The 27,487-nt window shown below is 44.9% G+C and overlaps 1 protein-coding gene across 1 annotated transcript in view; it reads left to right on the top strand.

Moving 5' to 3' along the window:
• Nucleotides 1–27,487, top strand: part of EYA2 (EYA transcriptional coactivator and phosphatase 2) — a 209,550-nt gene that overhangs the window by 56,288 nt on the left and 125,775 nt on the right. The window contains exons 2-3 of the mRNA XM_014458065.2: nucleotides 15,504–15,619; nucleotides 25,438–25,483. Of these exons, the coding sequence (XP_014313551.1) occupies nucleotides 15,514–15,619; nucleotides 25,438–25,483 (152 nt within the window). The 5' untranslated portion in view covers nucleotides 15,504–15,513. The remainder of the gene's footprint in view (nucleotides 1–15,503; nucleotides 15,620–25,437; nucleotides 25,484–27,487) is intronic.

The following is a 27,487-nucleotide window of genomic DNA, read 5'->3' as shown; positions in this document are numbered from 1 at the left end:
ACTTTAAAATGGAAGGAGTGTCGCCACCCGGACCCATGACCCCTATTCGTATCCGTAGAAGGGGCACCTGGACGCTGTGCCCCTTCTGATGCGATGAATGGGAAGAACTTGGAAGCATTACTGCCCCACCCTTCAATTACTCTGAACCTAATTTAATTTTAAAGTAAATGTATGGGAAATAAGTTAACACCACCATGGGGAAGCAAACAGAAAAATCCAGAACATGAGATATTCTGCAAAACAACCTAGTTTCTTCAACATGTCAGTAGTCTGCATAAAAAGGAGGGAGGCTATTCTAGATTGCTAGTAAGTACATGTAACTAAGCAAATGTAACATGTGGACTCTGTTTAGACCCCGAATCTTACAAACCAACCCATGTGGAGACATTGGGGGGTGGGGGGAGGGAGGGAGAGTAGGGACCGTATTTAAGGTGGCACAGGTATGGATGTGAATTTTGTTAGGTATGTCCATATTTTCTAAGGCAGTGTGGCAGAAAGAAGAGACTTCAAATTCAAATTGGTTTTAAAACTTCACTGAAGAGAAAAATAAACAAATAAAAAAGCTTAGAAGAGACCCATGTGATAAAATCTTGAAAATGGTTGTGATTGGTGTTTGGTGTTTCGTTTCACTATTCTGTCTGCTTTTGCATATGTTAGAGATTTTTCATTAAAAACAAACAAAACAAAAAAAACTTCTAGCTCTCCATGAAGCATCTAACAACAACAAAAAAAGAAAAAACAAGGAGGATAAAGAAAAAGACCTCACTGTATGAAATTATATAAAATTGATGCAACCTCAAAACAAGAAGAAAAACATGTAAAAACTCAGGGTAATGATGTAATTAGAGGAGGTCAGTCATTAGGGAGGATTAATTTTAAGACATCTGCTGCTGTCGGTGGCAGATGGCAGGAGAGGAGGACACTCAGAGTCAGACATCCTGGCTTTAAGTCCATCTCTGCCCCTTAGAGTTGATTTTAGGCAAGTGGCCTAAACTTCCGGTCCCTGCTTTCCTCGTCTATAACATGGGGTCTGAGTTTTCCCTCTCCTGTAGGGGCTACTGGGAAGACTAAGGGAGCTCAAAGATGAATCGCATTTAAAACAGTGCCTGGCTCCTAGACAGCACCTACTGCCTGTGGACTATTCTGACTTCCAGGTTTGTAATGGTCATTGCTTCCTGGGGGCACGAATAAGGATTTGGGGAGAGCGAAGATATTCTAATATTCAGTTTTTAGTATTCAGTTTCTCTCACCGTTTCTCCAGTATTTTTCTTCCACCCATTCCCCTTCATTTAATTAAAATGCCCTATTCTGTAGTTTCAGAATGAGTCTCTCCATGGCTTAAGATGGTTTAGTATGGGTCCAGGTCATTGCGGTCGGTTGTGGTTGGGTGAGCAAGAAGGAGAGGAAAGTGACGGGTAGAGATGCCTGTGTGGTATCCACTAAGGGTAGGGGATGTAAAGTCAAAACAAAATGCCTTTGTAACCGAGGAGAATGCAGCCTCCGGCCTGCCGCTTCCTTTCCTGTCTCTTGGGGGGCCAGTGCTGGGGCTCCCCTTCGCCTCCAGCACTTGACATTCTCCAGCCATCACTGGCAGGGCCAGGCCTTTCCTTACAAAGTCTCGGTGTTTCGTTTTGTGCTTTGTTTTGATGGTTGTGGGTTGGGTTAGGGTTTTTTGGTTTTTTTCCTTTTTCTTTTTTTCCCCCTATGGCTCTGCATGAGAAATGTTCTATAAAGTTCTGCATCTCGCTCCAGGGCCCTGTTGAACCCAACCTGAAATCAGCAGAATGTGTGTGGTCCTGTCCTGGTTGGTCACCGCACATTGGGTACTGAAAGCTGCCTCTGTGGGCCTTGGGAATATTGGAAAAACACATTGTAAAATGCAGGCATCTGAACTGGAGTCATGTTTTTTAAAAAGCCAATCTCAAGGGGTCATATACGGTATGATTCCATTTACATGACATTCTCAAAGTGACATCTTAGAGTTGGAGAGCAGATTAGTGATTGCCAGGGATTAGAGGTGCTGGGGCGGGGCTTGGTGAGCCTGGGAAGGGACAGCACAAGGGAGATCTTGGTGGTGATGGACTAGTTCTCTGTATCGGTTGCAATGGTGGTTACACGTGTGATAAAACGACGCCGAGCTCTACACAGTCACACATTGCACCAATGTCAATTTCCTGGTTTTGATATTGTACTGTAGTTGGGTAGCATGCAATCACTGGGGGGAAATTGAGGGAAGGATACCCAAGACCTCTCTGTACTATTTTTTACAACTTCTTATGAATCTATAATGAAATCAAAATAAAAGTTTAAAAAATATATCCCATGGACAGCAAAACTGGATTAGCCCAAACAAAGGGCCCTTGTTTCGTATGCTATCAGGAATGAGGGAAGCATAATAAAACTCTCCCTCAACCGTTTTTATTCTGCACTAAGTTCACATGATGAGAATTTATCCACGTGGGTGGGAGAGCTTAGTCGGAGGCTAAGATTCTAGACCCGGGCTGATTCTCCTTCCCAACAGGACTCCCTACAACATAAGGCTGAACGGTGGTGGTGAGGAGTTGACTCTGAGGAGGCCTATTAAAACAATTGCTATGTGTTCCTAAAAGGGTTTTGGATAAAATCTTTCAGATCAGGGAATAGAAGCAACGCAAGGGTGAGAGGACAGGACACGGCCATTGGGAATATAAATTGGATCAGCCACTCTGACAGTGTCCTTGATAATTTCAAAGGGAGACCCAGCCATTTTCCTTTGGGGTATCACACCTGGAGAGCTACATGCATGTGTGCCCAAGAAGGTGTGTCCCAGGCCATCCGAGTGACATTAGTGATAATAACAGAAGTTGGGAAAACAGGACTGGCTGAAAGGAACCGTGGTGTAGACATACCTGGGGATGCTGTGCAGCAGGGAGAAAGGATAAGCTGGATCTCTGCATCCTGACAGGGAAAGGACATCAAGATATTTTCATGCTCTAACCAGTTTGGCTCAGTGAACAGAGCGTTGGCCCTCGGACTAAAGGGTCCCAGGTTCGATTCTGGTCAAGGGCATGTACCTTGGTTGCTGACTCCTCCCCAGTGAGGAACGTGCAGGAGGCAGCTGATTGATGTTTCTCTCTCATCGATGGTTGTAATTCTCTGTCCCTCTCCCTTCCTCTCTGTAAAATTAATAAAATATATATTTTTTAAAAAGATATTTTTATGGTTAGAATGAAGAAAGTCTTGGAACAGGATGTACAGATCAATGACATTGGTTAAAACATGTTGATAAAACACTCTATGTAGGGACATATTTGGCCATTTGTGTGTGTTGATGACCAGAGAAAGGTCTTCAGAGCTGTTCATCCTGTTAGTAATTGCAGATACTGCTGGTGGGATATAGTGGCCAAAGGCAACTTTAATTTTATCTGAAATTTTCAAATTTATTTACAAATGTTTTGAGATATTCCCTGGGTGGTTAAAATTTTATCTTAAGAAAGAAAAGTTGATGCAGTTATTTTCTCAGCTTGAGGAGACACATCGCTGGGACTAGGCTGTCTATAGCCCAGCTCTCTGGGGTCACCCCTGATGAATGCCACCTAAGACTGGATAGCAAGTCCCACTCTACGATCCGGACTTCATGAGAGCAGGGAACAGGTCTGTCTGATTTGGCATTGTATCCCCTGTGCCTGGAACAGGCCTTGGCCTTCAAAAAAATAAAAAGTGAAATAAGTTAGTAACAAAAGAGCAGACTTTCATTTTTTGTATGCGATAGGAATAGAGGCAATGATGCCAAATGATTGGCAGCCTGACTTAATGAATGAATGAATCAGTGAATGAATTTAGCATCCACTGTGTCCCTACTTTATCTGCCTTCTTCATAGCCCTTGGAGAGGAGACTGAGAGTATCTTGTTCACCTGAGTAGATGGTTGCCTCTGTATCCCAGCCCTGCCCCCACAACTTCTACTAAGTGACACCTTCCCTGTTATAAGGGAGGTGGGGAGGAGGGATGGAGACGTGGACAGGAAAGAGGCTTGTGACCGCACCATTATAGCATGTGGGGTCTTCCCGTGGACATAGAAGTAGGCCACAGTAACAGCAGCCCCCGAATTTCACTGGCAGGCAATTTATTCCTACTCTGACTTTCACACTGAACTCCAAAGATGAGAGGCCCCTGTGACCAGGATGGGGTCACAGTCTTTTAAGACGGTGCCATTCAAATGTAGGCTGTGTCCCTGCATTGCCACCAGCTCCCCATAGACACCTTCCAAGGCTCATGTCCAGTGGGAAAGGGCATCTCTTCTGCAGGAGCTCATCCTGGGCCTCTCATTGGCTCCCACGGACTGGTGACCACTACCCCTGAACCAGTCACTGTAGATGGGGGGGTGGGAGGTGCTAATTGCCAGGCTCAGGGTCAGCCCCACCCAAGCCACATTGTCTGGGAGTGGGGGAGAGGCAGTTCCCCCAAAGAAAGGAAGGATGCTATTGCCACAAGACCCACCAGGCCAAACCCAGGACCCCACTGCCCCTGCGTGCTCCTTCTTAGTGATGACTCCATGCTGTGTCTCTGGAAGTTTCTGCTTTCTCCTGCTTTCTTGGCTCAAAGCAGGACCACCGAGATAATTTTGCAATATATACATGTATCAAATCATCTCATGTACTAGTACACCTTAAACTTATACAATATGTCAGTTATATTTTAATAAAGCTGGAAATAATAAACTATGGGGGGATAGGGTGGAGCAGGACTACAATAGACATGACAACCAGGCAGAGCTTAATAGGCTCATAATCACAATGATTACCTTGTGTCATCTAGACAGGAGCTTTGGGACCACTTTTCCCTTCTGGGGTGGCTTGGGAACAGTAGCATCCAACATCCATGTCCTTCTGACCATATCCTATATACAGTCCTAACACTGGGAAGAAGAGTGAACCAGGGGGTCTCAAACTCATGCCTAGAGGGCCCAGGCCAGAATATAAATGAGTATCCCATCTGGGGTGGTAACAGTATCAGTGACTAGCAAATATAGCAGGAACTCCGTAAATACTGATTGAATGAATACATTTATTCATACAGTAAATTCATCTATTATGCCACAAATATTTATTAAACAGCTCTCAAGAGCCAGGCCCTGCAGGAGATTTGGGGAATGTAATGGGGGACAAAACAGACAATATCCCTGCCGTCAGGTTGCTTATAGTCTGGTCCGGAAGACCGGTGGCAGTAAATAACTGTCATGCACCTGGAAAAATTGTTACAGTGACTGCGCTAAGAGAGGGTGGGACGTGGGCCTGTGGAAGCTGCTCTAGGGAATGGGCTGTACTCAGGGAGGGCCTGGGGAAACCATGCTAGAGCTGAGACCTCTGAGGGGCAAGCAGGAGGGAATGGTGCTTCAAGCAGAGGGAACAGCACGGGCAAAGGCCATGGTGCTGGAACGAGACATGGACTGAAGGGAAGCCTGATCAAGGCTGTGTTCAGAAGTCTTGGCTTCATTCTCAGAATGACGGAAAGCGTTGGAGGTTGTCAGCAAGGATGAGGTGAGGACGCAGGTTCATTTCTGTTGTCTGCAGTCCCTCAGGCCACTGCGCTGAGAACAAACTGGAGGGAGGCCACAGTGGCCCCAAGGAGATGGGCGCGGAGGGCAGAGGCTGTGGTGTTGTCCAGGGCAGAGAGGGTGATGGCTGGGCCATGGAGGTGGAGAGCAGTCAGTGAGTTCCATGGATGTTGAGGAGGTAAACCTGATGACACCTAGTGATGGATGAATATGAGAATTGAAGGAGAGGGAGGAGGGGGACAATCCTGGGCTTTTAATGTGAGCAGCTCTCCCCCTGAGATAGGGAGACTGGTGCAGAACCCGTTTGCGCCTAGCAGATGTATTTCGAATTGAAATCAAATGGGAGTGGGGGTGGTGTGGAGGCGGCCAGAAATGTTCAGGTTGGGGCCACAGCTGCTGTCCAACGAAAAACCTGTGATGGTTGTCTGCACGTTTGGATTCCTAAGCCCTTGAAAGGTGCTGGGAGTTGGCCTTCTCTTCTAGTCCCCTTGGCTGACTGGCCATCTGTCCTCTCCATCCAGCAGGCAGGGCCGCTGTTCTCAGCAAAGGTAGCTAGTGTGCTCAGGGGGGTGTGGAAAGGTGAGCTGCCCACCCGCCTGGGACCCTCCATCTGCTTTTGATCCCTCCCAGCCTTTGAAGTCTCCCCCACCCCCCACCTTCCAGCTGTCATCTCTCAGGCTCCTCCAGCAGCCTCACACTCCCCCAACGCTTCTCAGTCCCTGGGGACAGGGGTGGTGACAAGGGTAACAAATGGTGCAAGCCGCTGGCAGCAGCCGGCCAAGGAAAAGGCCAGAGGCCTGGGGCTTTCGAATGCCTCTTTCTTTCTGCGGCTCTTGGCCTGCTTCGCAAGCAGCAGGGGTATCAGGGTTTTGCAACAATGCAACACGGGGGCAGAAACTTTTTGTAAATGAATCCCATACCTTTGCTTCCTTTCCCGGCCTTCATGAAAGAGAAGCTAAGTCTTTCTATCCCCCCTTCCCTGCGTCCCCCTCCAGATTCTGTTAGACTGCTTTCCCTCTTCCCTCCCTGCCAAGAGGCTAAGCTGGTCTCCTATTTCAGGTAATTGTGAGGAGGGGAGAGGGGAAGATGGGAAGGAGGCCTCCCCCTAAGTTGTAAAAGAGCTCAACTCTGTCCATCAGGCCACAATAGGAACCAGTGGTTGTCGGAGGATCTTCATGGCAGGTCCCCGTGTCCCCCAGGAATGTATGTTTCAGGCTTTTGTCTGTGTGAATGCAAATAATGTCAGTAGTCGCTACCCCTCAAATGCCAGTTGAGCACCCACTCACTCATGCCTTCTCTCACTTAATCTGTAGAACAGCCTGCCAGGAAGGGCCCTCTTATTTTCGCCATCTTTAGAGATGAGGCTCAGAGACATTAAATAACTTGCCTATGGTCATATAGCTGCTAGGACACAAGAGCTAGAATCTGACCCCCTGTGGCAGATGACAGCCGGTGCTCTGACCCGGTGGCTTAGGGGATACACTGGCTGGATGGGCCCTGAGTTCAAATTCTGACCCAGTTTTACTTACAAGCTATGGTTCAAATCACAGACCCTGGAGCCAGAGAACCTGGTTGTGAATCCGGGTTCTAGCACGAACCACCAGGTCGTTCTCTGAGCCTCAGTCTCCTCATCTCTACTGACTTCACAGGATTAAGTGAGCCAATATATTCAAAGGTCTCTTGGCTCCAGAGGAAGTGCTCTTTAAGTGTTAGCTATTTTTATTAGAATTATCTGTAAAAAGAGCACTATAATCAGGGCCTGTTAAGACCTTCAGAGGCCTCAGAACACCGACGAGATCAGCCTCCCTCCTCCACTGCCATGTAACTTCTTGTAAATGAATCCCATACCTTTGCTTATAACTCAGCAATAAAACAATATGACCCACAAAACACAAACATAAAACTCACCCTGTGCTGAAATTCTAAAAGCTGCTTTTTAAATCTTCGTGGCAGAACAGGATATGTTCACTAACTAGGAATGATTCACATTCCCTTGGTGCCTATGCTTTGCTCAGACCTAAATCTGTGTTTAGTCGGCCTGTTGGGAAATAGAAGGTAGATAACTATTGCCTCCCATGGTGGTTGAGAGAATTAAAGGATATGATGTAAACGTGATCGGTAAAATTGCCTGGCATGTAAGAGATGCCTGAGAAATGAGAGCTATGATTAGAATTTTTGGAAGGGTTTTTCTCTGTTCACATTGCTATACTGTTGATTAATGGTTTGCTTCTGCAAGATAGCAGCCTCCTAAGCCATAACAAGAAAGAGCAATTGTCAGGTTCTTAAGTTAAGGTCCTGCTTGCTTTGTGAGCATCACAATCCTACTGCTCCAGCTTTGTTGGTGTTATCTATTTCTTTTCCTCCACAGGATGATGTTTGAATTGCTGTGGGGCTATTTGATTCCATCTTGCATTGCCTACCAAAGATCTAGACTCAGTCAAGTGGCTTATTTCCTTTTGGAGTAAATACCATGCAAATTAATTGGAGGAAGGACAAACTTTTTAATTGCTATATCTTGCTGGATTGATTCTTTTATCATTACTTTATGTTCCTCTCAATCTCGATAATGGTTTTAATTTTCAAGTCAATTTGAAGTCATTTCTGCTTTCTTTTAATTAGTATTTGCTTCATATGGACTTTTACAATATTTTGCTTTGAATCTCTTTGTATATTTATATTTAAAAGGGTCTCTTGCAATAATCATGTAGTCAGTTTTTTTAAACCCAGACTTGTAATCTTTGTCTTTTAATTCTGTTTATATTTCATGTAATTATTGTAATGTAATGTAAATGTGTATTAAGTTTAATACAATTATTGATAACTTTGAGTTTAAATTTATCATTTTATTTCTCTATTTGTTCCATCTCTTCTGTGTTTTTTCTCTTCTTTTGGGTTACTCAATTATTTTTATTATTCTATTTTCTCCTCTATTAGCTTGTTAGTAGCCATTTTTAAATTATTGTCCTCTAGTTACCCTTAACATTATAGCATACATTCTTGGTAAATCTTTTACTATAAATTAGTACTTTTATCACATCCTTATGCAAGGTCCTTAAAACAAGTTAACTTTGTTTATTCCTCTCCTACTCACATAGTCACCTTTTTATGCAGTTCCCTATTCCTTGCAGAATTTTCATGCTCCCAGAACATTATTTTGTAGTGTAGGTCTTCTCTTGGCAAATAATCTTAATATTGGCTTGTTTCACTTTTGAAGGATTTTCTTGCTGGCATAAAATTCTACATTGGCAGGTGAGATTCCTTTTTTTTTTTATTTCTGATAGTCATCATTTCTATTGAGAAGTCTTATTTCTCCTTCTTTATAGATAACCTGTATTTTATTTCCCCTCTGGCTGCTTTTAAGATTAATATGTTTTCACACATGTGCAGTTTGATCATGATATACACTGAATGGCCAGATTATTATGACCACCCCATCAGTACTTCATTGACACTTCCAAAAATACTGAATATTGAAAACTTCCTAAACAAATACTCTCAAGGTTTTATTATTATTATTATTTGCATAACTAATTCACTTCATTGTACTGTTGGGGTGGTCATAGTAATCTGGCCGGTCATAATAATCTGGCTACTCAGTGTATATGCCCAGGAGTGTTTTCTCTTTGTTTATTCTGCTTGGGAGGCACGGAACTTTTTCATTGCATAAGCTTGATCTCTCTCATCCGTCTTGGAAATGTTCCTGTCAGTTTTTCATTAAATATAGTTTCTGACTTGTTCTCTCTCTCCTGTCCTTCTATAGCCTCTGTCACATGTATGTTAGACCTTTTCTCCATGTTCCATGTTGCTTTTATGGGTTTTTTTAACCTATTTTCCAACCCTCTTTCTGAGATTTGTCTACTGACTTACCTTCCAGTTCATTTAGTTTTTCTTCTGCTATATCTAATCTGTGGTTCAACTGCTCTATTGAGTTTTGAATTTCAGTTATTGTATTTTCAATTTTAGAATTTCCATTTGATTTTTTAAAGATTTTAGTTCTCTAAGTAGCATTCTACACCTTAAATCTATTTTCTTTTCTTTTTTTGAAATCTATTTTCTTGATTATATTATCAAAGTTGATGGGGAATCCTTGTTTGATAATCCCCATATCTGAATCTTATATGGATTTGGATTTTTGTCTTTTTTTATCATTTCATCTTATATCCTTGCATGCCTGGTGGTTTATATTAAATGCTAAACATTGTGTATAAAAATTATGGTGACTTTGGAGGATGACATCTTCTCCAAGAGGAAAGTTACTTTTCTTCTGATAGGTGGCGATAGTAGGAGGCAAATCACTTTGATCCAGTAAGGGATTAAGATAACTCAAGGCAGGCTCTATTTGGTGTGCCCTTGCTACAAGGCAATAACCCTTCAGGGTGTCAGTTAAAAGCCCAGTGTATGTTAAACTATAATTAAAAAATAAAATTTAAAAAAATTAAAAATAAAAGCTTGGTGTGTTTACCAAGGCCTCTCATCCTTAATGGGCCATGAACTCCAAAATCTGCTTTGCCAAAAGCTCTGCTTCATTTCTTGCCTTCTGAGCTACCCCTTTTTGTTTGACTTCTCTGGATCTTACCCCACCCAGCTTACGTATCAGCAAATGCTTCAAAGGTAGTGACTGTCAACAATATTAGGCTCACTTCTCTATTGTTCTCATTTCTCTAGGATCTTTGCTAACTGCCATAGTTCAGTAGCCCTGAATGCCAATTTTTGTCTCCCCAGCCCAATGAGACTGGAAAACTCTAAACCCTTACTTTCTTCCTCTGTGCTTATAAATTGGCAAATGTCTTGCAAGGAAAAGTGGTAGAGGTCATACTTAACTCAGTCCATTTCTCATCTCTCTGGGATCCTGGGCCCTTATGCCCTGCCTTGGTTATCCTCCAGTGTCTTAAAACAATGTTTTGTGGCTTTTATTTTTTTATTGTGTAATGAGATTAAACCAAAATACAAACTATCCCAGAATATCTGAAGAGTAAATTCAGTTAGAGGGTTGCATACATATTAGGAAAATGGCTTATTTTCATTTTCTCCGATATTGGAGGGAAATGCAACTTTAAATCATACTAAGTGGAAGACTTCAGATGAATTAAAGACTTAAATATGAAAGGTAAAATTCCATGTCAGTAGTTAAAATGTAGACAAACTTGAATGTCCAAGGGTTAGGGAAAGAATTTTTACATTTAGTGGGGGGAAAAGAACTTATTGGGCAAATATATGACATTTTTAATTCTATACGACACCATAAATAAAGAAAACAGAAAATGAAAGATTAAGAAAGGAAACTTATAGCATCTAAAACCAACAATGAGCCAATATCTAGATTCTACAAGGCACTCCAGCAACCCAACAAGAAAACAAACAAACGAAAAATCCAGTAGAAAAATGGGTAAGGATAAAAGATATACTAGTAAATAGATAGTTCTCCGAAACTCATATGCCCCATAATTAGGTTGAATATATGCTCATACTCACTAGTAATCATAGAAATGCAACTTACAACAACTAAGATATCATTTTTCACCCCATCAGCTTGGCAACAATTAGAAAAGTGGACAATGCCAGGTGTTAGGAAGAGTTTATCAAACTACCAGGAGGGTAAGAGATCAACCAAAGGACTTGTATCCATGCGTATGAGCACCAATGGACACAGACAATAGGGGGGTGGGGCATGTGCTGGGAGGTGGGAGCGGGCAGGGAGAGGTCAATGGGGGAAAAAGGAGACACATGTAAAACTTTCAACAATAAAGAATTTTTTTAAGAAGAATTTATGAAACTAGAATGCTTATGCACTTCTGGTGAGAATCTAGATTAGTACAGGAATTATGAAGAGCAGTCTGCTAGTACTTGGCAAAGTTGAGTTCACATATACCCAATGACACAGAAATCCTATATATATAGAGGCAGCAAATTGTTAGCTAAATGACCAAATCCAGTTAAAAACAAAATGCCCATAATTAGGTTGAATATATGCTCATACTCACTAGTAAAAGAATTTTTTAAATTCTTTTTAAAAAAATTCTTTATTGTTGAAAGTTTTACATGTGTCTCCTTTTTCCCCCATTGACCTCTCCCTGCCCGCTCCTGCCTCCCAGCACATGCCCCACCCCCCTATTGTCTGTGTCCATTGGTGCTCATATGCATGGATACAAGTCCTTTGGTTGATCTCTTACCCTCCCGGTAGTTTGATATATCCATTTTAAGAATATATGTGTGTATACATAAATATGTTTTATGATTTTATTATGTTTTATATTTTTTAAATATGTATTATATTCAAATGAAGATGTTCATTGCGGCATTGTTTATGATGGCTGAGAGATGGCAGCTTCCTACATGTTCATCATTAGGGCAATACATAAATAAATAGAGCGGGTGCACAGTATGGACTTCTAGCCACAAGCTAGAGAATCGTCCAGCAATATGTATCCTTTGTAAAATCATAGCGCAGACTGGGGGTGAAGTCTGATCAACAGAATGAGATCTCGTATACAACACTATTCATGTAAATTAAAACATGTCCGTCACACATAAAACAACATGACATCATTTAAGAAGACACATTTAATACATTAAAGTCATTTTCTAGGGCGAATTGGAAACATGAGGATAAACAGGAATTCTTAAAAATCTTGTTGAAAGAAGCTAATCACTCAATTCTAGATTTCCTCCCTCCCTTCTTCCCAGTCCCTCTCCTCCTCCATGCCTTCCTTCTTCCTATCCCCACAGGTGTCAATCAGATGAGAGAATGAATAAGATTCTGTGTCAAGTGCTGTTGGGAAAATACGGATGATTTCCATGTTGCTTGGCCTGCAAGGATATTAGGCAAGAGGTGAAGACACCAAAAGCTTTAGCAGCAATACTCTGTCCCAGAGTTAAAACTCACAAACACATTCCTGCTCTGCTGTAATGTCAACAAATGCTGTTTGGATGTGCTAAGAGCTCTTGAGGATGACAGCAACACTCAGTAAAATAAATAAGCTATGTGACTGAGGCCAGAAGTCACATTGCTATTTCTTTCCTTGTCAGGCTTTCCTGATGGCTTTCAAATGCAAAGGCCTATAGAGACCAGGAGGAAATATAAATGGAAAAGGAGGATCAACCGTAAGACACTAGGGAGGGGTGGGGACTGTGGCAAACTGGAGCCCATAGGCCTTCACTAAGTTGGTCTGCCACTACTCAACTCCAGCTAATTGTTGTCATGCAGAAATGTGGCACTATTCTTCCATTTTCAAGAGAAGCTGAAAATCTAGGTTTCTGTATGAAATTGCTTTACTTTAAAATATTGGCAATGACTTGTAAACCCTGAGGATGCAGAGAGACAATTCATTTTGTTTTGAACTGGATTTGGTCATTTAGCTAACAATTTGCTGCCTCTAATACCATACTCATAACATCTGGATACTTAGAGACCAGTGCTATTTTTTACATCATTGTTTATTTTTTAACCTTGAATAACCTTTCTCCAAAAGGATGAAGGGAATGAGTTTAAATAAAATGCAAATTTCTGGCACCTACAGTCAGATAATAGGTCCAACATCTGCTATTTGCTGAGCTCCATACAACGTGTTTGAAGTATTCAAAGAATGAGACTCCCAGGCCTCTCTCCTGGAGTGTCTGTGGTGTTCAGGGAACAAGCAAACAGGCACACAGCATACATGCATACCTGGGAACATTTAGGAACTAAATGCGTATCAGCTAATATAAAGATATAAGCAGTAGAAGCTGATTTGTGTGGAATTCTTTCATCAGATTAAAAAGTATATATAAAATATTTCCTATGTGTAAGTCCTAGAATAACTGATTTATTTCTTTTTTCAAAAAATTAAGTGTTTCAGCCCTGGCCAGTGTGGCTCAGTTGCTTGAGCATTGTCCATGCACCAAAAGGTCACCAGGTCGATTTCCCGGTCAGGGCACATGCCCAGGTCGCTGGTTCAATCCCTGGTTGGGGTGTGCACAGAAGACAACCAATGAATGTTTCTCTCTCTCCCTCTCCATTCCCCTCTCTGTAAAATCAATAAAAACATTTTTTTAAATTAAGTGTTTTAGGCACACAAAGATGCACAGTAACCACGTAACAGAGGATAACAGTAGTATGCCCATCACCCTGTTTACAAACTAAAACTGGGCTGGTAAATATTTTCTGGCAGATATTAAATATTTGTGGGTCTCTGCCATAATTACTCAGAAGTTGCAGCATGAAAGTGGTCATGGACAATTTGGAGCTATGCTCCAAAAGACTTTATTTATGGGCACTGAAATTTGAATTTTACATAATTTTCACATCCTGAAATGTTATTCTTCTTTTGATTGTTTTCAACCATTTAAAAATGTAAAAGTAATCCTTCGTTCATGGGTCACACAAAACAGATGGCAGGCTGGATTTTTTTTTTACTGTTATTTATTAATTATTGTGTTATTTTCCATACAAACAACTGCAGACCTACTTTTGCCCCACCCTATATATTTTGATGGGCCTCAGTCAATGTCAGCCCCTGAACGAAAATGTCACACACACAGTTGACACTCCCAGGTACCACTTCCCAAATTGCGCCCGCTCCGCCCGCCCCCCCCCACCCCCACTATTCCCGGAGTTAACCATTGTCCTGAAATTGGTGTTTATTGTTCCCATACATACTATTATATTTTTATTGCATGCGTCTGTATCCCTAAACAGTATATAATACCGGTTTGTGTATTTTGCACTTCATAGAAGTAGTATCACAACTTGGGTACCCTGCTACCTCTTCGCTCAGTACTTTGCCTGGCAATCTGTCTGTTGTGCTCTGTGGAGCTTCATTCAGCCTTTTGCACAGCTGTATTATATTCCATCATGTGAGCGTACTGCCTAGTTATTCATAGGCATTTAGGTTGCCACTGCTAAGTCCTTTCTTTACATGTATCATCTCTTTCCATCTCACCATGACCTCGTCAAGGAGGTACTTTGATCATCCCCACAGTCCAAGTGAGAACACTTTTGACTTAGAGCAGTTTGGTCACTTGCTCTGGCTCGGGAGTAGTGACACTGGAATTTGAATCCACAACCTTTTTACGAAGAAATCTGAGTTCATAACCACTTGGCTTCAGTCAGTACGTGGTGTTTATTAACACAATGATATCGGATCCTGACCTCGGATACGGATGTGCAGTCAATAAACTTAGCCTTTCTCTGAGGACAACTTGAATCAGTGCCAAACGTTGCTGGTTGTAGTTGAGTCCTTTGCTAACTGCCATGTACAATGTTGTGCTCATGAACCGGAAACCTCATTTCCTAACCACAGTGGGTAGGAATTTGAGAGGCATAAGTACTGACATAGCGCAAGGGTTGGAAAAGTTTTCAATCAAACAACCCAGGAGACTTGTCCCTGCCTCCGTTCACATTTTATCAAAATCGTGAGTAATTCAGGAGCTAGTGTCTTCTTTCTGGGGAGGGACCACAGTGATGGGCTGTGAGTTTTGCTGCCTAGAGGGACTTAAATACCAGTGATGCCTTCGGAGCCTTTCTCCATCTGAGCAAGTCACAGCGTGGAATACCATATCCGTTTCCCCTCTTAGCTACAGTCAACTCGGACTTCTCCCCACGCCTCTGGCTTTGAGGAATCTAAATTCAAACACTCTCTCCCTACCTCTTTCTCCCTTCCTCTCCCGAGAAGTCTCCCTGGCTCACTCCAGCTCATTCACATGACATTTGAAAGAGTCCAAACTAATTTTTCTAGTGGCAAAATACAGCAGGAAGGAGGGGAAAGTTTTAATCAAGTGGGCGTCTTCTCCCGAGGGGAGCAAGTACTTCATTTCAATGCCTCATTTCCCTTTGATGAAAAGTTTAGTGCATTTTTATTATGTAGAATTTATAAGACGGCTGGGTTTAGGTAATCAGCTCTCATATTTATACTCTTAGGGAAAGAAAGAGAAATCATTAGTAAGCATGCATAATTGATGAATAAATTACATTTCCCTTTGTTTTCTTTCAGGTACAAGGAAATGCTAGAACTAGTGCTCTCACCCAGTCTTACTGTAAACAGCACCTGTGTGGGTAAACTGAAGCTTACTGCTGACGCCGATGTCCGGACTCTGAGTGGCACAGAAGGTAGGCCTCCTGGCATGAGCTGTGGCGGACCAGGGGTGGTCCCTGCCCACCCGGCAGAATCTAGTAAGGGGCTATCGGACTTAGACACCCATCCTTTCGAAAGTACCGTCGTTATAACAATTTTTCCTCCGGTCGTTTAGGTTGTTGCCGCTGGACCAAAACTTTAGCGTACGTTGCTGACAATTCTGTCTAGTCATTGGCGGGGAAAGTGTGCTCGTTCGTGCTCTGAACTTCCTGTCTTGGTCTCCAATTCCAAGAATTGCTGACACCTCCCCAGATGTAGTCAGTTTCGGGCGTGTTCCAGGTCCGGCCTGGTCTCCGCTCCGTCCCTCCGCGCTCTCCTGCCGTCCTGGCATCCAGGCAGGCGTCTTGTCTAAAGGGGGTTGGTGTTGGGACAAGAACCCGTCCACCTTTTGCTTTCAGGTCGGGTTGAAGTCAAGGAAGCAGAGGAGAGTTAAGCTGTTTTTAAAATTATTGGCAAATGATGCAGCCAGACGAGTTTCGCTAGAACAATTCCAGCTATTGTTTGCTTGTTTGGGATCTGTCAGCCTTCCTGGCAGAGCTGGAGTTAACAAAAGGCATTAAGCTATTCTGTTTACCATTGGGCTTAACCCCTTATTGGGCCAGCTTTGGGGTTTGCTGCCGGTCCTCTGGGACCCCCGGCTGTCTCTCCTTCACCATCTGGGTTTGATGCCAGCTCATGGGGCACAAATGCTATGTAACTGTCATGGAAAACGAGATGCGTTTCTAGTTGTAATATAACGTCACAAGGAATTTGCTTTTAAGCAACTCCAGGCTTCTGGGAGTCATTATTGATGTCACCAAGATTATGACATTTCCTTTCCATGCCGGTAATGACGCTGGAACAACCCCTCGCTGAGTGCCACCAACAGGGGCTGGGCTCTCATGCCCAACCCTCATGGCAGAGAACACCACCTCGTTCTTCCTGGCACTTAGGAGCGTGTGTGTAAAGCCCCTGGGCTCTCACAGAATTTGAGAAGATGCATTGAGCCCCGTTCACAGCCAGTCATGCTTTTCTTTCTGTAGAGAGAGGCACAAGTTACCTTAAGTCCGTCTTCATTTCAGAGCCAGCAGAGATGGGCCAAGGCATAGGCTGCGAGTAAGGAAGACCCAACTCTGAGTCCCAGCTCCACTACCAACCAGCCCAATGGTCTTGGACAAATGATTGAGCTTTTCTGTGCCTCAATTTTCTGTCAAATGGGGGCATAATCATGACCCACTTCACAGGGTGCTTACTGCAAGATTAAATGACGTAATATTATACAAATGCCTGGCCCAGCTTGGGGGCGTGGGACAATGGTTTAACTTACTATTCCATTGTCATTGTCCTCTGACTCCTATAACCACAGTGAGCTCAAAGCCACGGTTGCAGGTTGCAAACTGGTAGCTCACAGCCCAGTCTGACCTTCAGGCATGCCATTTTTTTTGTTGTTGTTTTTATGGATGACACCATGTTTTAAATAAAAGTTATAAAAATTGGGACAGTTCAGATGAAAATCTGGATTTCCAGTTTCTCTTGAAATGCTGACTGCGTTAGAGACCCCGGGCCTGGCTGCCACAGTGGGACCTGGGGCAGTTGTCCCAGAGGTGAGTCCCTGCCTTGTGTCTTTAACTTCTGTGAGCACATACTCTGTGCCCAGCACCGCTCAGAGCAATGTAAATCCAGATGAATTCTCCTCCTCCTCCTCTGGCACCAATGGAGCGAACACTTGGCCGTGTGCCCGACGTTAATGTCTGAACGCAGTCAATCCCCACAACCCTGAGAAGCGGAGGCTCACTGACCTCCCTTTACACGGGAGGAAACTGCAGCACGGGGACGGCATGCAGCTTGGTCAGAGGGCGCAGCTACGCGACGGCCACAATGGAACCTGGGTCGTCTAACTCCGAAGTCTGTCCCGTCAGGAGCACACTGACTCTCACGTGATATCACACTCCTGTTAGGCTAGGGTCCCGCTTTACCGTGCGGACGCTGAGGCATGGAAAGTTAAGTAGCCAGCTTATAGTCGCACAGTTCGTGGCAGGGCCAGGAATCAAACCCAGGCACTTCGGCTCCAGAGTCCCCACTTCTTCACTTGGTCATTGATTTTTGATTTTTTTTGCTCTTATGCTCAGTGCTGCCGGGGTGTCACCATGCAGGCTGTGCACGGTGCACTGTTTCTCAGGAAGACACTGAGAGGTGGATCTGCAGCCTCAAGGGCTCCCTGCCCCTTCCGTTCTGCATTACAAACGCCCCTTCCCCAGCATCGCCTCTGCCTCCTGAGCCCCTCCACAGACAGAATTGGTAGTTTTTCTCTCTCTCTCTCTCTCTCTCTTTTATTTTTATTGATTTCAGAAAGGAAGGGAGAGGAGAAAGGAAGATAGAAACATCAATGATAAGAGGGAATCATTGATCGGCTGCCTCCTGCACACCCCCTACTGGGGGTCAAGCCCACAACCCCGGGCATGTGCCCCCTTGACTGGAATCAAACCCAGGACCCTCTACCCACTGAGCCAAACCAGCTAGGGCGCTAGTTTCTCTTTTGTTCCTTTACTTCTCTAATCATATAGTCAACAAATTGTTTGATGCACCTACTGAGTACGAGGCACTAGGACTGGTGGGGATCCAATCCTACCCACTGCCCACCTTCAGGGTTGACCATCACTCTGCTCCCAGGGGTCCCTGCACATCACGTCCTACAGGGTGTGGGCTCAGCCCAGCCACCTGTGTATCCCAGCCCTGCCCTCAGCTCACTGTGTGAACCTGGGCAGATGTCTACCCCTCTCTGAGCCTCAGCCACCTGTCTAGATAATGAAACTTGGTTCAGTAAATTGTCTGCAAATGCCTGCCATGGATCAGGCCCTGGAATAAGTTCTGGGAATATAATAGTGAACAAGACAGACAAGTCCCTGCTCCCAGAGCTTATGTTCTAGTGAAGGGGCAGGTACTGAATTTTTAAACAAATAAGGGGTTTCAGATGGTGTAATTTCTATGAAAAGTGAAGCTGGACTGTGAGAGGGAGTGGCCTGCGTGTGGGCCAGTGGTTAGAAAGGCTTCTCGTGATGTTAAAGCCTTTGCAGAATGCTGGCCGCTTAGAAAACACTCAGCAGAGGTTAGCTTTAATGTGCGGAGAATCACCTGGGGACCTTGTGAAACTGAAGATGCTGATCCCATCTAAGAGTCTGCATTTCTAACAAGCTCCCAGGTGATGCTTACGCTCTGGTCCACCCGCACTCTGAGTAGCAAGGTGCTAGCTGGGTTCTCAAGTCCTCTTGCGCATCAAATCACCTTGGAAGTTCTGTTAGCACACCGATCGCAGAGCCCCACCCCTAGCATTTCTGATTCTATAAAGTTTTGGGCGAGGACTCTGAGAATTTGCATTTCTAACCAGTCCCAGGTAAGCTGATGCTGCTGGCCCAGTGACCACACTCTAAGGACCAGGTTCCAGTGCTGGTTTTAATGCTAATGTCCAGATCCCACCCTCAGAGAGTCTAATTGGTCAGAAGTGTAACCTAGACAATAGGATTTTTTAAAGCTCTCCGAATGAGTTTATTGTGCACCCAGGGTTGGGAACTGTTGTTCTAGATCAGCCGTGGGCAAACTACGGCCCCCGGGCCGGATCCGGCCCGTTTGAAATGAATAAAACTAAAAAAAAAAAAAGACCGTACCCTTTTATGTAATGATGTTTACTTTGAATTTATATTAGTTCATACAAACACTCCATCCATGCTTTTGTTCCGGCCCTCCGGTCCAGTTTAAGAACCCATTGTGGCCCTCGAGTCAAAAAGTTTGCCCACCCCTGTTCTAGATGCTAAATTCCTCCAAGACAAAGACAATTTTCAATTCGCATATGTGTATTTACATTTCTGTTCCAAATGAGTACATAGCTCAGTGCCTGGCTCATGGTAGATGCCCCAAAATTATTTATGGGGTGGGAGGTGCATAGATAGATGGTGGAAGAAGATGGTGGATGGGTGGATGGATGGATGGATGGAGGGAGGGAGGGATGGGCAGGTGGATGAATACAGAACAGTCTTGAGGAATCACAGATAACTTCAGGTTGATACTGGCTTTGAACCCTTAGTTAAAGTTTCTTTTACTTCCCCAACCTCATTTTCCAGGTGTGTAAAGTACAGATAATAACTTCCTCATTGAGTTGTTGTGAGAATAAAAGAGATAAGAGCCATGCAATCTTTTAGCACAGTGCCTGATCTGTTGGAACCACTGGAGAAATATTAGCTATCCTTCATTACCATTCAAGGGAAAATTGGATTTGAATCGTATTCTATCTTCTGGAAGGAGGGCGGCAGGGAAGTTACAGAACTAAGAAAGTAAAGTTGAATAGAGAAAAAATTTTCTTTTAAAATGCAGATACAGCCGTAACCAGTTTGGCTCAGTGGATAGAGCATCGGCTTGCGGACTAAAGGGTCCCAGGTTTGATTCCAGTCAAGGGCATGTACCTTGGTTGCGGGCACATCCCCAGTAGGGGGTATGCAGGAGGCAGCTGATCGATGTTTCTCTCTCATAGATGTTTCTAACTCTCTATCCCTCTTCCTTCCTCTCTGTAAAAAAAATCAATAAAATATATTTTTTTAAAAATAAAATGCAGATACAGCGCAGCCAGTGTGGCTCAGTGATTGAGCGTTGACCAATGACCAGGAAATCATGATTCGATTCCTAGTCGCAGGGTACATGCCCAGGTTGCGGGCTCCATCTCCAGTGAGGGGCATGCAGGAGGCAGCCAATCAATGATTCTCTCATATCATTGATGTTTCTCTCTCTCCCTCTCCCTCTCCCCCTCCCCTTTCTTTCTGAAATCAATAAAAATATATATTTTTTTAAATGCAGATACATTTTGCAAAAGCCGAGGCTATAATCTCTTTGGTGTTCCCTTGGAGAGGCGAAACCACCCCCTATGGAACAAGCTGGGCTGTCCTCTTCTCTCAGGCTTCCTGCAACTCCCTCCTCTGCCCTGGGCCTGGCAAGGTCTGATTGTGAGTTCTGGTCTCACCGGTTCCAGCCTGGGGCTGGCAGGTTTTGATTCATTCCACCCAAGCCCGATTGAGCTGCCCAGAGCTTTGCCCCTCACCTGGGGCGCCACAGGTCACCTTCACCTTTCCCATCTCTATCTCAGCTGGCTTCCTGGGTGAGTTGGCACCCAGAATGACCCCTGCTGGCGCAGAACAGAATTAGTTTAGTGTTAAGGAAATTGCCAATTCCCTCTTTTGGAAGAAGGGCACTGAGTATTATGAATTACCTAGTGCCCTCCGTGGGTAAAGGACTTTCAGTTACGGTGGCATCTCACAAACTTCACACATTCTCAAGCCACTTTCTTTGACACATATTCATACTGTCACTTGCTTATTCATTTTTCTTTAAAACAACTCCCTTTCAATAAATTCATTTTACTAGTAAAAGGATGACTAAAGGCCAGTTCCAGAAATGAAAAGTTACAACTCTGATAGACTTGTTATGATTCTAATACTCATTAAAAAAAGTCTGTGATGATTTAAGTAGAAAAAGGTGTATATGCATGCCCCCTCAAACCCCCACACTCTGGGGTACTCTGGCTTCATTCCTTTCAGTCCTCAGGAACAGCCCCGAGATGGACAAAGGACTTGTTCACTGTCACATGGACACTCAATGCGAGTCAGAGTTGGGGTGCTCACTTCTGGACTCCTAATACAGTGCTCCCTCCTACTGTCCCTGTCCCTGGTCACCCACATGAGGGAAATGAGCTGATAGAGTTACAGGCATGCACCTTTTGTGGCAAAGACCTGCTTCAGAGCATCTCACTAGAAATTGTCTCATCTCTCAGAGATCAGTTAGAAGCAGCCCCTGGGGTCCAGTTAGACATCTTAATAGTGGTTGGTGCTTTCAGAATCATTAGCTTCTTAATCCTCCCAGTGAGAAGTAAAAAAAAAAAGTGTGAACATTCAAATTGGGCTCCTGGATTTAAATGGCTTAAACAAGGGCCCCAGGAGACTGGAAAGCTAATAAGAGCTGCTGCACGTTGAGCAGTTACCGTTTGGTAGGTACGTTCCTGTGTAATCTTTGCAGCAGCTCTTCGGGAATGAGATGTTGCCCCATTTTGCAGATGTAGAAACTGAGGCTTAGAGAGAAAAGGTCACAGGCATAAAGTCACACAGTTTCATTGAAGCAGAATAGGATTTGAATTTGGATCTGTCCCCTTCTTGCCCACATGCTTTCTTCAGAAGGAATATTAAGTTAACAAATGCTGAGATTTGGCTTGCAGATCTAGCCCACAGTAGGTGCCTAATAAACATTTGTTGAATGCATGAATGAATGAACAGTGTGGGCAAGTTACTTCACACAGTCACATAGACACACAGTCACATAGACACACAGTCACATAGACACACAGTCACATAGACACACAGTCACATAAACACACAGTCACATAAGTGTGCACTTACTCGCACAGACCCCAGCTTTAGTTGCCTCATATTAAAGCTGGATCTTGACTTTGCTTATTTATATCACCTTCTTGGTCCCAATATGCATTTGAGTTTGTAACTTCAGGAACGGAGATTTATTTTTATTAACCCAGAATTGTGATACCTTTTAGTAATTTGCAGTTCTTTATTAGCTCATGGTCTCTAGACTCTTCTACTCAGAGTGTGGCTCCTGGGCCTGCTGCGTCGGCAGCACCTGGGAGCTTCCTTGCCCTGCAGACCCGGAGTCTGCATTTTAGCAAGATCCCCAGGCCAATGCTGTGCCATTAAGGTTCCAGGTGCAATGCTCTACACCATCCACTTTCCTATTTGTACCTTATTATAATTATAATGAAGTACTTACTGATGTAATTTGTGTTTGCCAGGAGGGTTCATGAGGGCAGGGACCCTGACTGCTTTTGCTCACTACTGGAACCTCATTCCTAGCATAAGCCTGGCACCTGGTGAGCAATGAATGAATGAATGAGTTCATCCCAGAGGCTCCGCCCATCTGTTGAGCTCATCCTTCTCCCTTCACCCATGGAAAGCTGGGGAGGAAGAGCAGGCTTAGAGTTTTAAATTCAGAAGTAAATGGAGGAGGCTCCCTGCCCCTCTCCACTTGAGAGCTGCCTGCCCCATTTGATGTGTCAGCCACTCCCTCTGAGACACATGGTGAAGCCTGGATCAATAGATGTGGCTCTGGTGAGTCAGCCACCAGGGCTGCTTCCACCACTGGCAACGTGGATAGGAGTTGCCATCAACGACTCCTCCCTTGACCTCACCCTCGCCCATCATGGCAAGTTCAATGACACTGACAAGGTTAAGAGCAGGAAGTTGTGATCACCAGGAAGTCTATCTCCATCCACCAGGCACCAGATCCCACAAATATCAAAGGAGCTGCTGCTGCTGAATGTGGTTGTCGTCACCACCCCGAAGATGCCTGGGGCTCACACAGCCCCATGTATGTGACGGGGTGACCATGAGCAGTGTGACCACTGCCCTAGATTGCCAGAATGCTTGCCCCCCTCACACCCTCTGCCAGGGTCTTTACACTTCCCGAATGCCTGTATCTGGCTTGCACAGTTTTCCTGGGGTTGCCGGGGTGGGGATGGGGAGGGTTACAGGTTTGCACCGCAGGAGAGGGAGGAAGGCAGATCTCTCTACAGTTCAGAGGAACAGAGGAAGCCGAGTGAGGGGAACATGCAAATCATGGCAGAACGGTTGTGGGGCAAAGACTCTCGCTTCAGATTTATTGGTTGCCACGTTGATCCCAGCCCATAGGAATGTTTTCATAGATGCAGGTTTTTATGAATATGTACATATTTATTAAAGAAAACATATTAAAAATGTTTAATTCAGTAACTTATGTACCTAACACACTCAAATCATAGGCTTTTACCAATAATGAGACTGTGGCTGCTTCAGAATGAGACAGTTCATTCTCTAGTCCTGGGGGAGGATGAGGATGGAGGTATGGGAGGCCCTGCCCGGAGCAGTAAACCCTGAGTGGGGAAATTAGCATTGAATGAGCACCTACTGTGCGCCAGGGGCTTCCCTAGATATTAGACTGCTCCAACTTTTCTTTTAATACGACACATAGTAAGAAATCTGTTTCTGACACTGCCATTCTATACCCACACATACACACACACACACACACACACACACTCATACACACACAACATATTCTCATGTCTGTAGCTGGAACAAAAGCTTCACATTTCCTTCTTACTATGAGTATTCCACGCTGATAGTGTCTCTTTTATTCTTTTATTCCAGTTGTAGCTCTCTAAATGGACTTCAGGACCCCACCCTCACCCCAGTGGTTTTTTAACTCATAATTTAACTCATCTGGTGATTAGGGGAAATGACCTGGCAGTCAAATTACTCTTGGGTTCAAGTCCCCGGTCCTATGCCCATGGGTTGTTTGGCTTGAGCAAGGCACATAGCCTTCCCCAGTTCCTCCATCTGTACACTGGGGAGAATGCCATTGCCTGCCTTGTACCGTGTGAGGACTAGATGAGATCGTGCATACAGGCAGTGAACTCAGGGCCTGGCATGTAATGAGCCTCTCAGTGGATGAGAGCTGCTCTTAGCATGATGACCATCACTGTGGGCTGCAGTGTCCTGGTTGCAAAGACCGACTGTAGAGCCAGACCACCAGGTTCAGATCACAGATCTGCACCGTATGACCTGTGTGGTCTTGGGGGAGTAACTCTCTGCGCCTCTAGGTCTTCATCTGCAACAGAAGGATGTGACTAGAACCCTGCTCATGGGGTGATTATGAGGATTAAAATAATTAATCCAGATAACGTATTTAGAGGAGAGCTTGGCACATCACAAGCGCTGGGTCAGTGGTGGATATCACCGTCATCTTCTCATTTAATTCTCACGCATCCTTGTGAGATAAAGATTTTCCCCCGTTTCACAGGAGGAACTGAAGTCCAGAGACTAGGCAGCCTGCCCAAAGTCTCTGCTACTCATGGTAGAGCTGGAATTGCAGGTTGATCTTCTAGCCTCCAGCTCAGGGACTGCGAGGGGATCAGGCTCAGGCGCAGAGCCACTGCCTTACACACCAGAGTGTGGATTGCCAAGTTGGCGCCATCAATAGACATGATATCTAGGATTTTCCAGGGCTCCACAGTGAGGACACTGAGTTGTGCTATGAAAGATGACATAGAGTTGAACTGTCCATTTGTAAAATTATCCTCTTGCAAACATCTCTCCTTGCTTAGTTCTGTCACCTTTTCGTCACCTCCTCTTATTGTCTCCCATTGACGGTTGGCTGCTGTGTGCCCAGAGATATGGTTGAGTCAGGAGCCCAGGCCACTGCCATCTCCCTGCTGCATACCCTCGCTGGAGCCTAGGAAGTGACCCAAGAGGTGCCTTCCCCTCAGTGCTGGGGCCAGCCCTACCTGAACCCTATGGGCTGAAACTGGGGAAGGAGGGAAAGAACATCAAAGTGATGTCATCGGAAGAAGGGAAATGGGTTTTGAGAGTCAGGAAACCAAGTTCAGGTGCCAGTTGTGCCGCTATCTAGTCAGATGACCTGGTCAAGCACCTTCTTTCTGTCCCTGTGGCCTCCGTTTCTCCCTGTGCAATGGGTGGGAGGATGGATCCCACGCTGATGTTGGAGATGCTGCCTCTCTCTGCAGTCCTTCAGTTAGTACTGGAGACAGAGCTCTCCCAGAAGGGGCTTTCAAGGAGAGTGCTAAGATGTGCCTCACGTAAGCTGCTGTGGTTGAGAAAGTCCCAGGCAGCAATCTCTAAGTCTCTCCCCACTCAAAGTGGCATCTGAAGTCACAGCTTCTGTGGAACACCGCTCCAATCGCTAACGCCCTTCCCCTTTGTCTCTTCCCCTCCAGGCATCACCACATCGGCCCTTCCACGTGTGTCCCAGCTCTTGGCAAGGTGAGTACCCTTGCCTTGGCTCTTTGCCTTGTCTCCTCACACCCTCTGCCTTTTTCTTTCTTGGAGGACAGATATCTAGAGCCAGACTCCCTGGGGAGGAATTGCAAGGCCAGCACTTACTAGCTGAGCCACCTTGAGCAAAGGACACACCTCCCCCAGCCTCAGTCTCACCATCTGGAAAAGGGGGACACTCATGACGCTTATCCCATGAAATGAGCTAAAACGTAAAAAGCACTTAGAAGGCAGCCTGGAACAGTGATTTCAGTGTTGGCTGTTGTGGGTTTTTTTCATCTTTCTTTGTTCATTTTTCAGTTTTTCCTTTCTTTCTTCTCTCCTTTCCTATGCATAGACTCTCTCTCAATTCCTTCCTCCCTTCTTCCTTGTCTCTCTTGTTTCCTTTCCACTTCTTTCTCTCCCTCCTCTCTTTAGCCTTCTCTCTCTCTCTCCTTCCCTCTCCCCTCCCCATCCTTTTCTCTTTCCTTTCCTCTCTTCGTCTCCCTCCCTCCCCCTCTTTCCTTTCATCCTTTCTGCTCCAACGTTCACCCAACACACTTCGGTACCAAACCCCATACACAGCCCTGGAGTCTCGGAGGTCCCTGCCTCGGAAGGCTTCCAATCCAGTGGGGAGACGGACCCGTAAATCAGAAACCTCAACTCTGCATGCAGGCAGCAAACGCTCCACTGGAGACATGCGCTGGGCAGAGGGAGCTCGGAGGGACGCAGCCTACCAGGGCCCTCGGTGACCTGCCTGGGGAGCCCCCTGGGTTTGGCCTGTGGGATGGCCAGCAGCTCCTTATCTGGGTGCTCCTCCCTTGACAACCCTGGAGAAGCTATTTCTAAGGAGCACCTTTCTCAGCTTCCTCTCCCTCCAGATGTTTTGGGGGTTGTTAGTAGCAACCAAGGTCTGTTAAATCTTCCAAGCTTATTTTATGGCCTCAGAATTAGAGCGCTCCCTCATCTCTTCTCCGGGTTTTCGTTTCAGCCCCAGTTTAATCTGAGTGGGGTAAATTGGTTTTGATGGGAAGCAGGAGTGAATCATCTCAGATTTCCACTTTCTCCTTCTAAGGACAGCTGTCCATTGGGAACATTTCAGACAAGGTTCACTGCTAGGTCCCGACCAACTGGATGCATTTCCAGGCACCTCCCAGAGAGGACACATTGGCTGGCCAAACGCCTTCTCCTATTGGTTCTGGTGTCCCCAGTTCAGATGAGTTTCTTATACATTTTGGAACCAGTTCCCCAACCCTCTATCACAGGGGTAATCAAAACGAAAGAAAGATGCGAGAACATCTTTGTATCGTTCCGTGAAGTATTGCATCCGTCTCACACCTGCCATGAGGCTTCCTATGTAGGAGGGACTCTGGAACCAAACAGGTTTTCACTGAAGTGATGTAACCAAAATAGAATTAGATACAGATTGGGGGATCTCATTAACATTTACTGGCAAACATGCCGGTTAGAATAGTTAGATACGGGATGTCAAGTACACATGGCTGTGGTGTCCAGGTATGTAACCTGAAGGGTGAGGGGGCATAGCGCAGTAATTAAGGCCATGGCCTCTGCCAGCAGGGTTCAAATTCTGTGTCAGCTGTGGGTTCCTTTAGTACATTGCTTAGTCTCTCTTTGCCTGTTTTCTTACCTGGAAAATGGGCATATGATTCATCACTACCTCCAAGGGTTGTCACAGTTGTGAGGTTTAAATGAGCCAACCCACATAGTAATTCGGACAGTAGTACCTGGCATGTGAAAGGCACGAGAATGGTTAGCTGTTTTCAGCATGAAGTGGTCCCAGTGGAGACTGTTGCTGACAGAGTGTGGTAGTCTGAAGAGGTGGCTGCTACTCAGATCCAGCTGATGGCGCTACACCAGAGTGCAGACTCAGCTTGCCAGAGCTTCTGCTTTGCAAGAGAAGGAGGTAATGAGGAGGAAGGGGAGAGAATAAAACCTCCTGGTTTTAAAATATTGGCAATGAATTCAAGTAAATAACTGTACTGGCCAAAGAAA

Source organism: Myotis lucifugus, unplaced genomic scaffold (assembly GCF_000147115.1).
Source record: "Myotis lucifugus unplaced genomic scaffold, Myoluc2.0 scaffold_90, whole genome shotgun sequence".
Classification (NCBI taxonomy): Eukaryota; Metazoa; Chordata; class Mammalia; order Chiroptera; family Vespertilionidae; genus Myotis; species Myotis lucifugus.
Note: the sequence above shows the minus strand (reverse complement) of the source record. Positions and strands in the feature narration are given on the sequence as shown.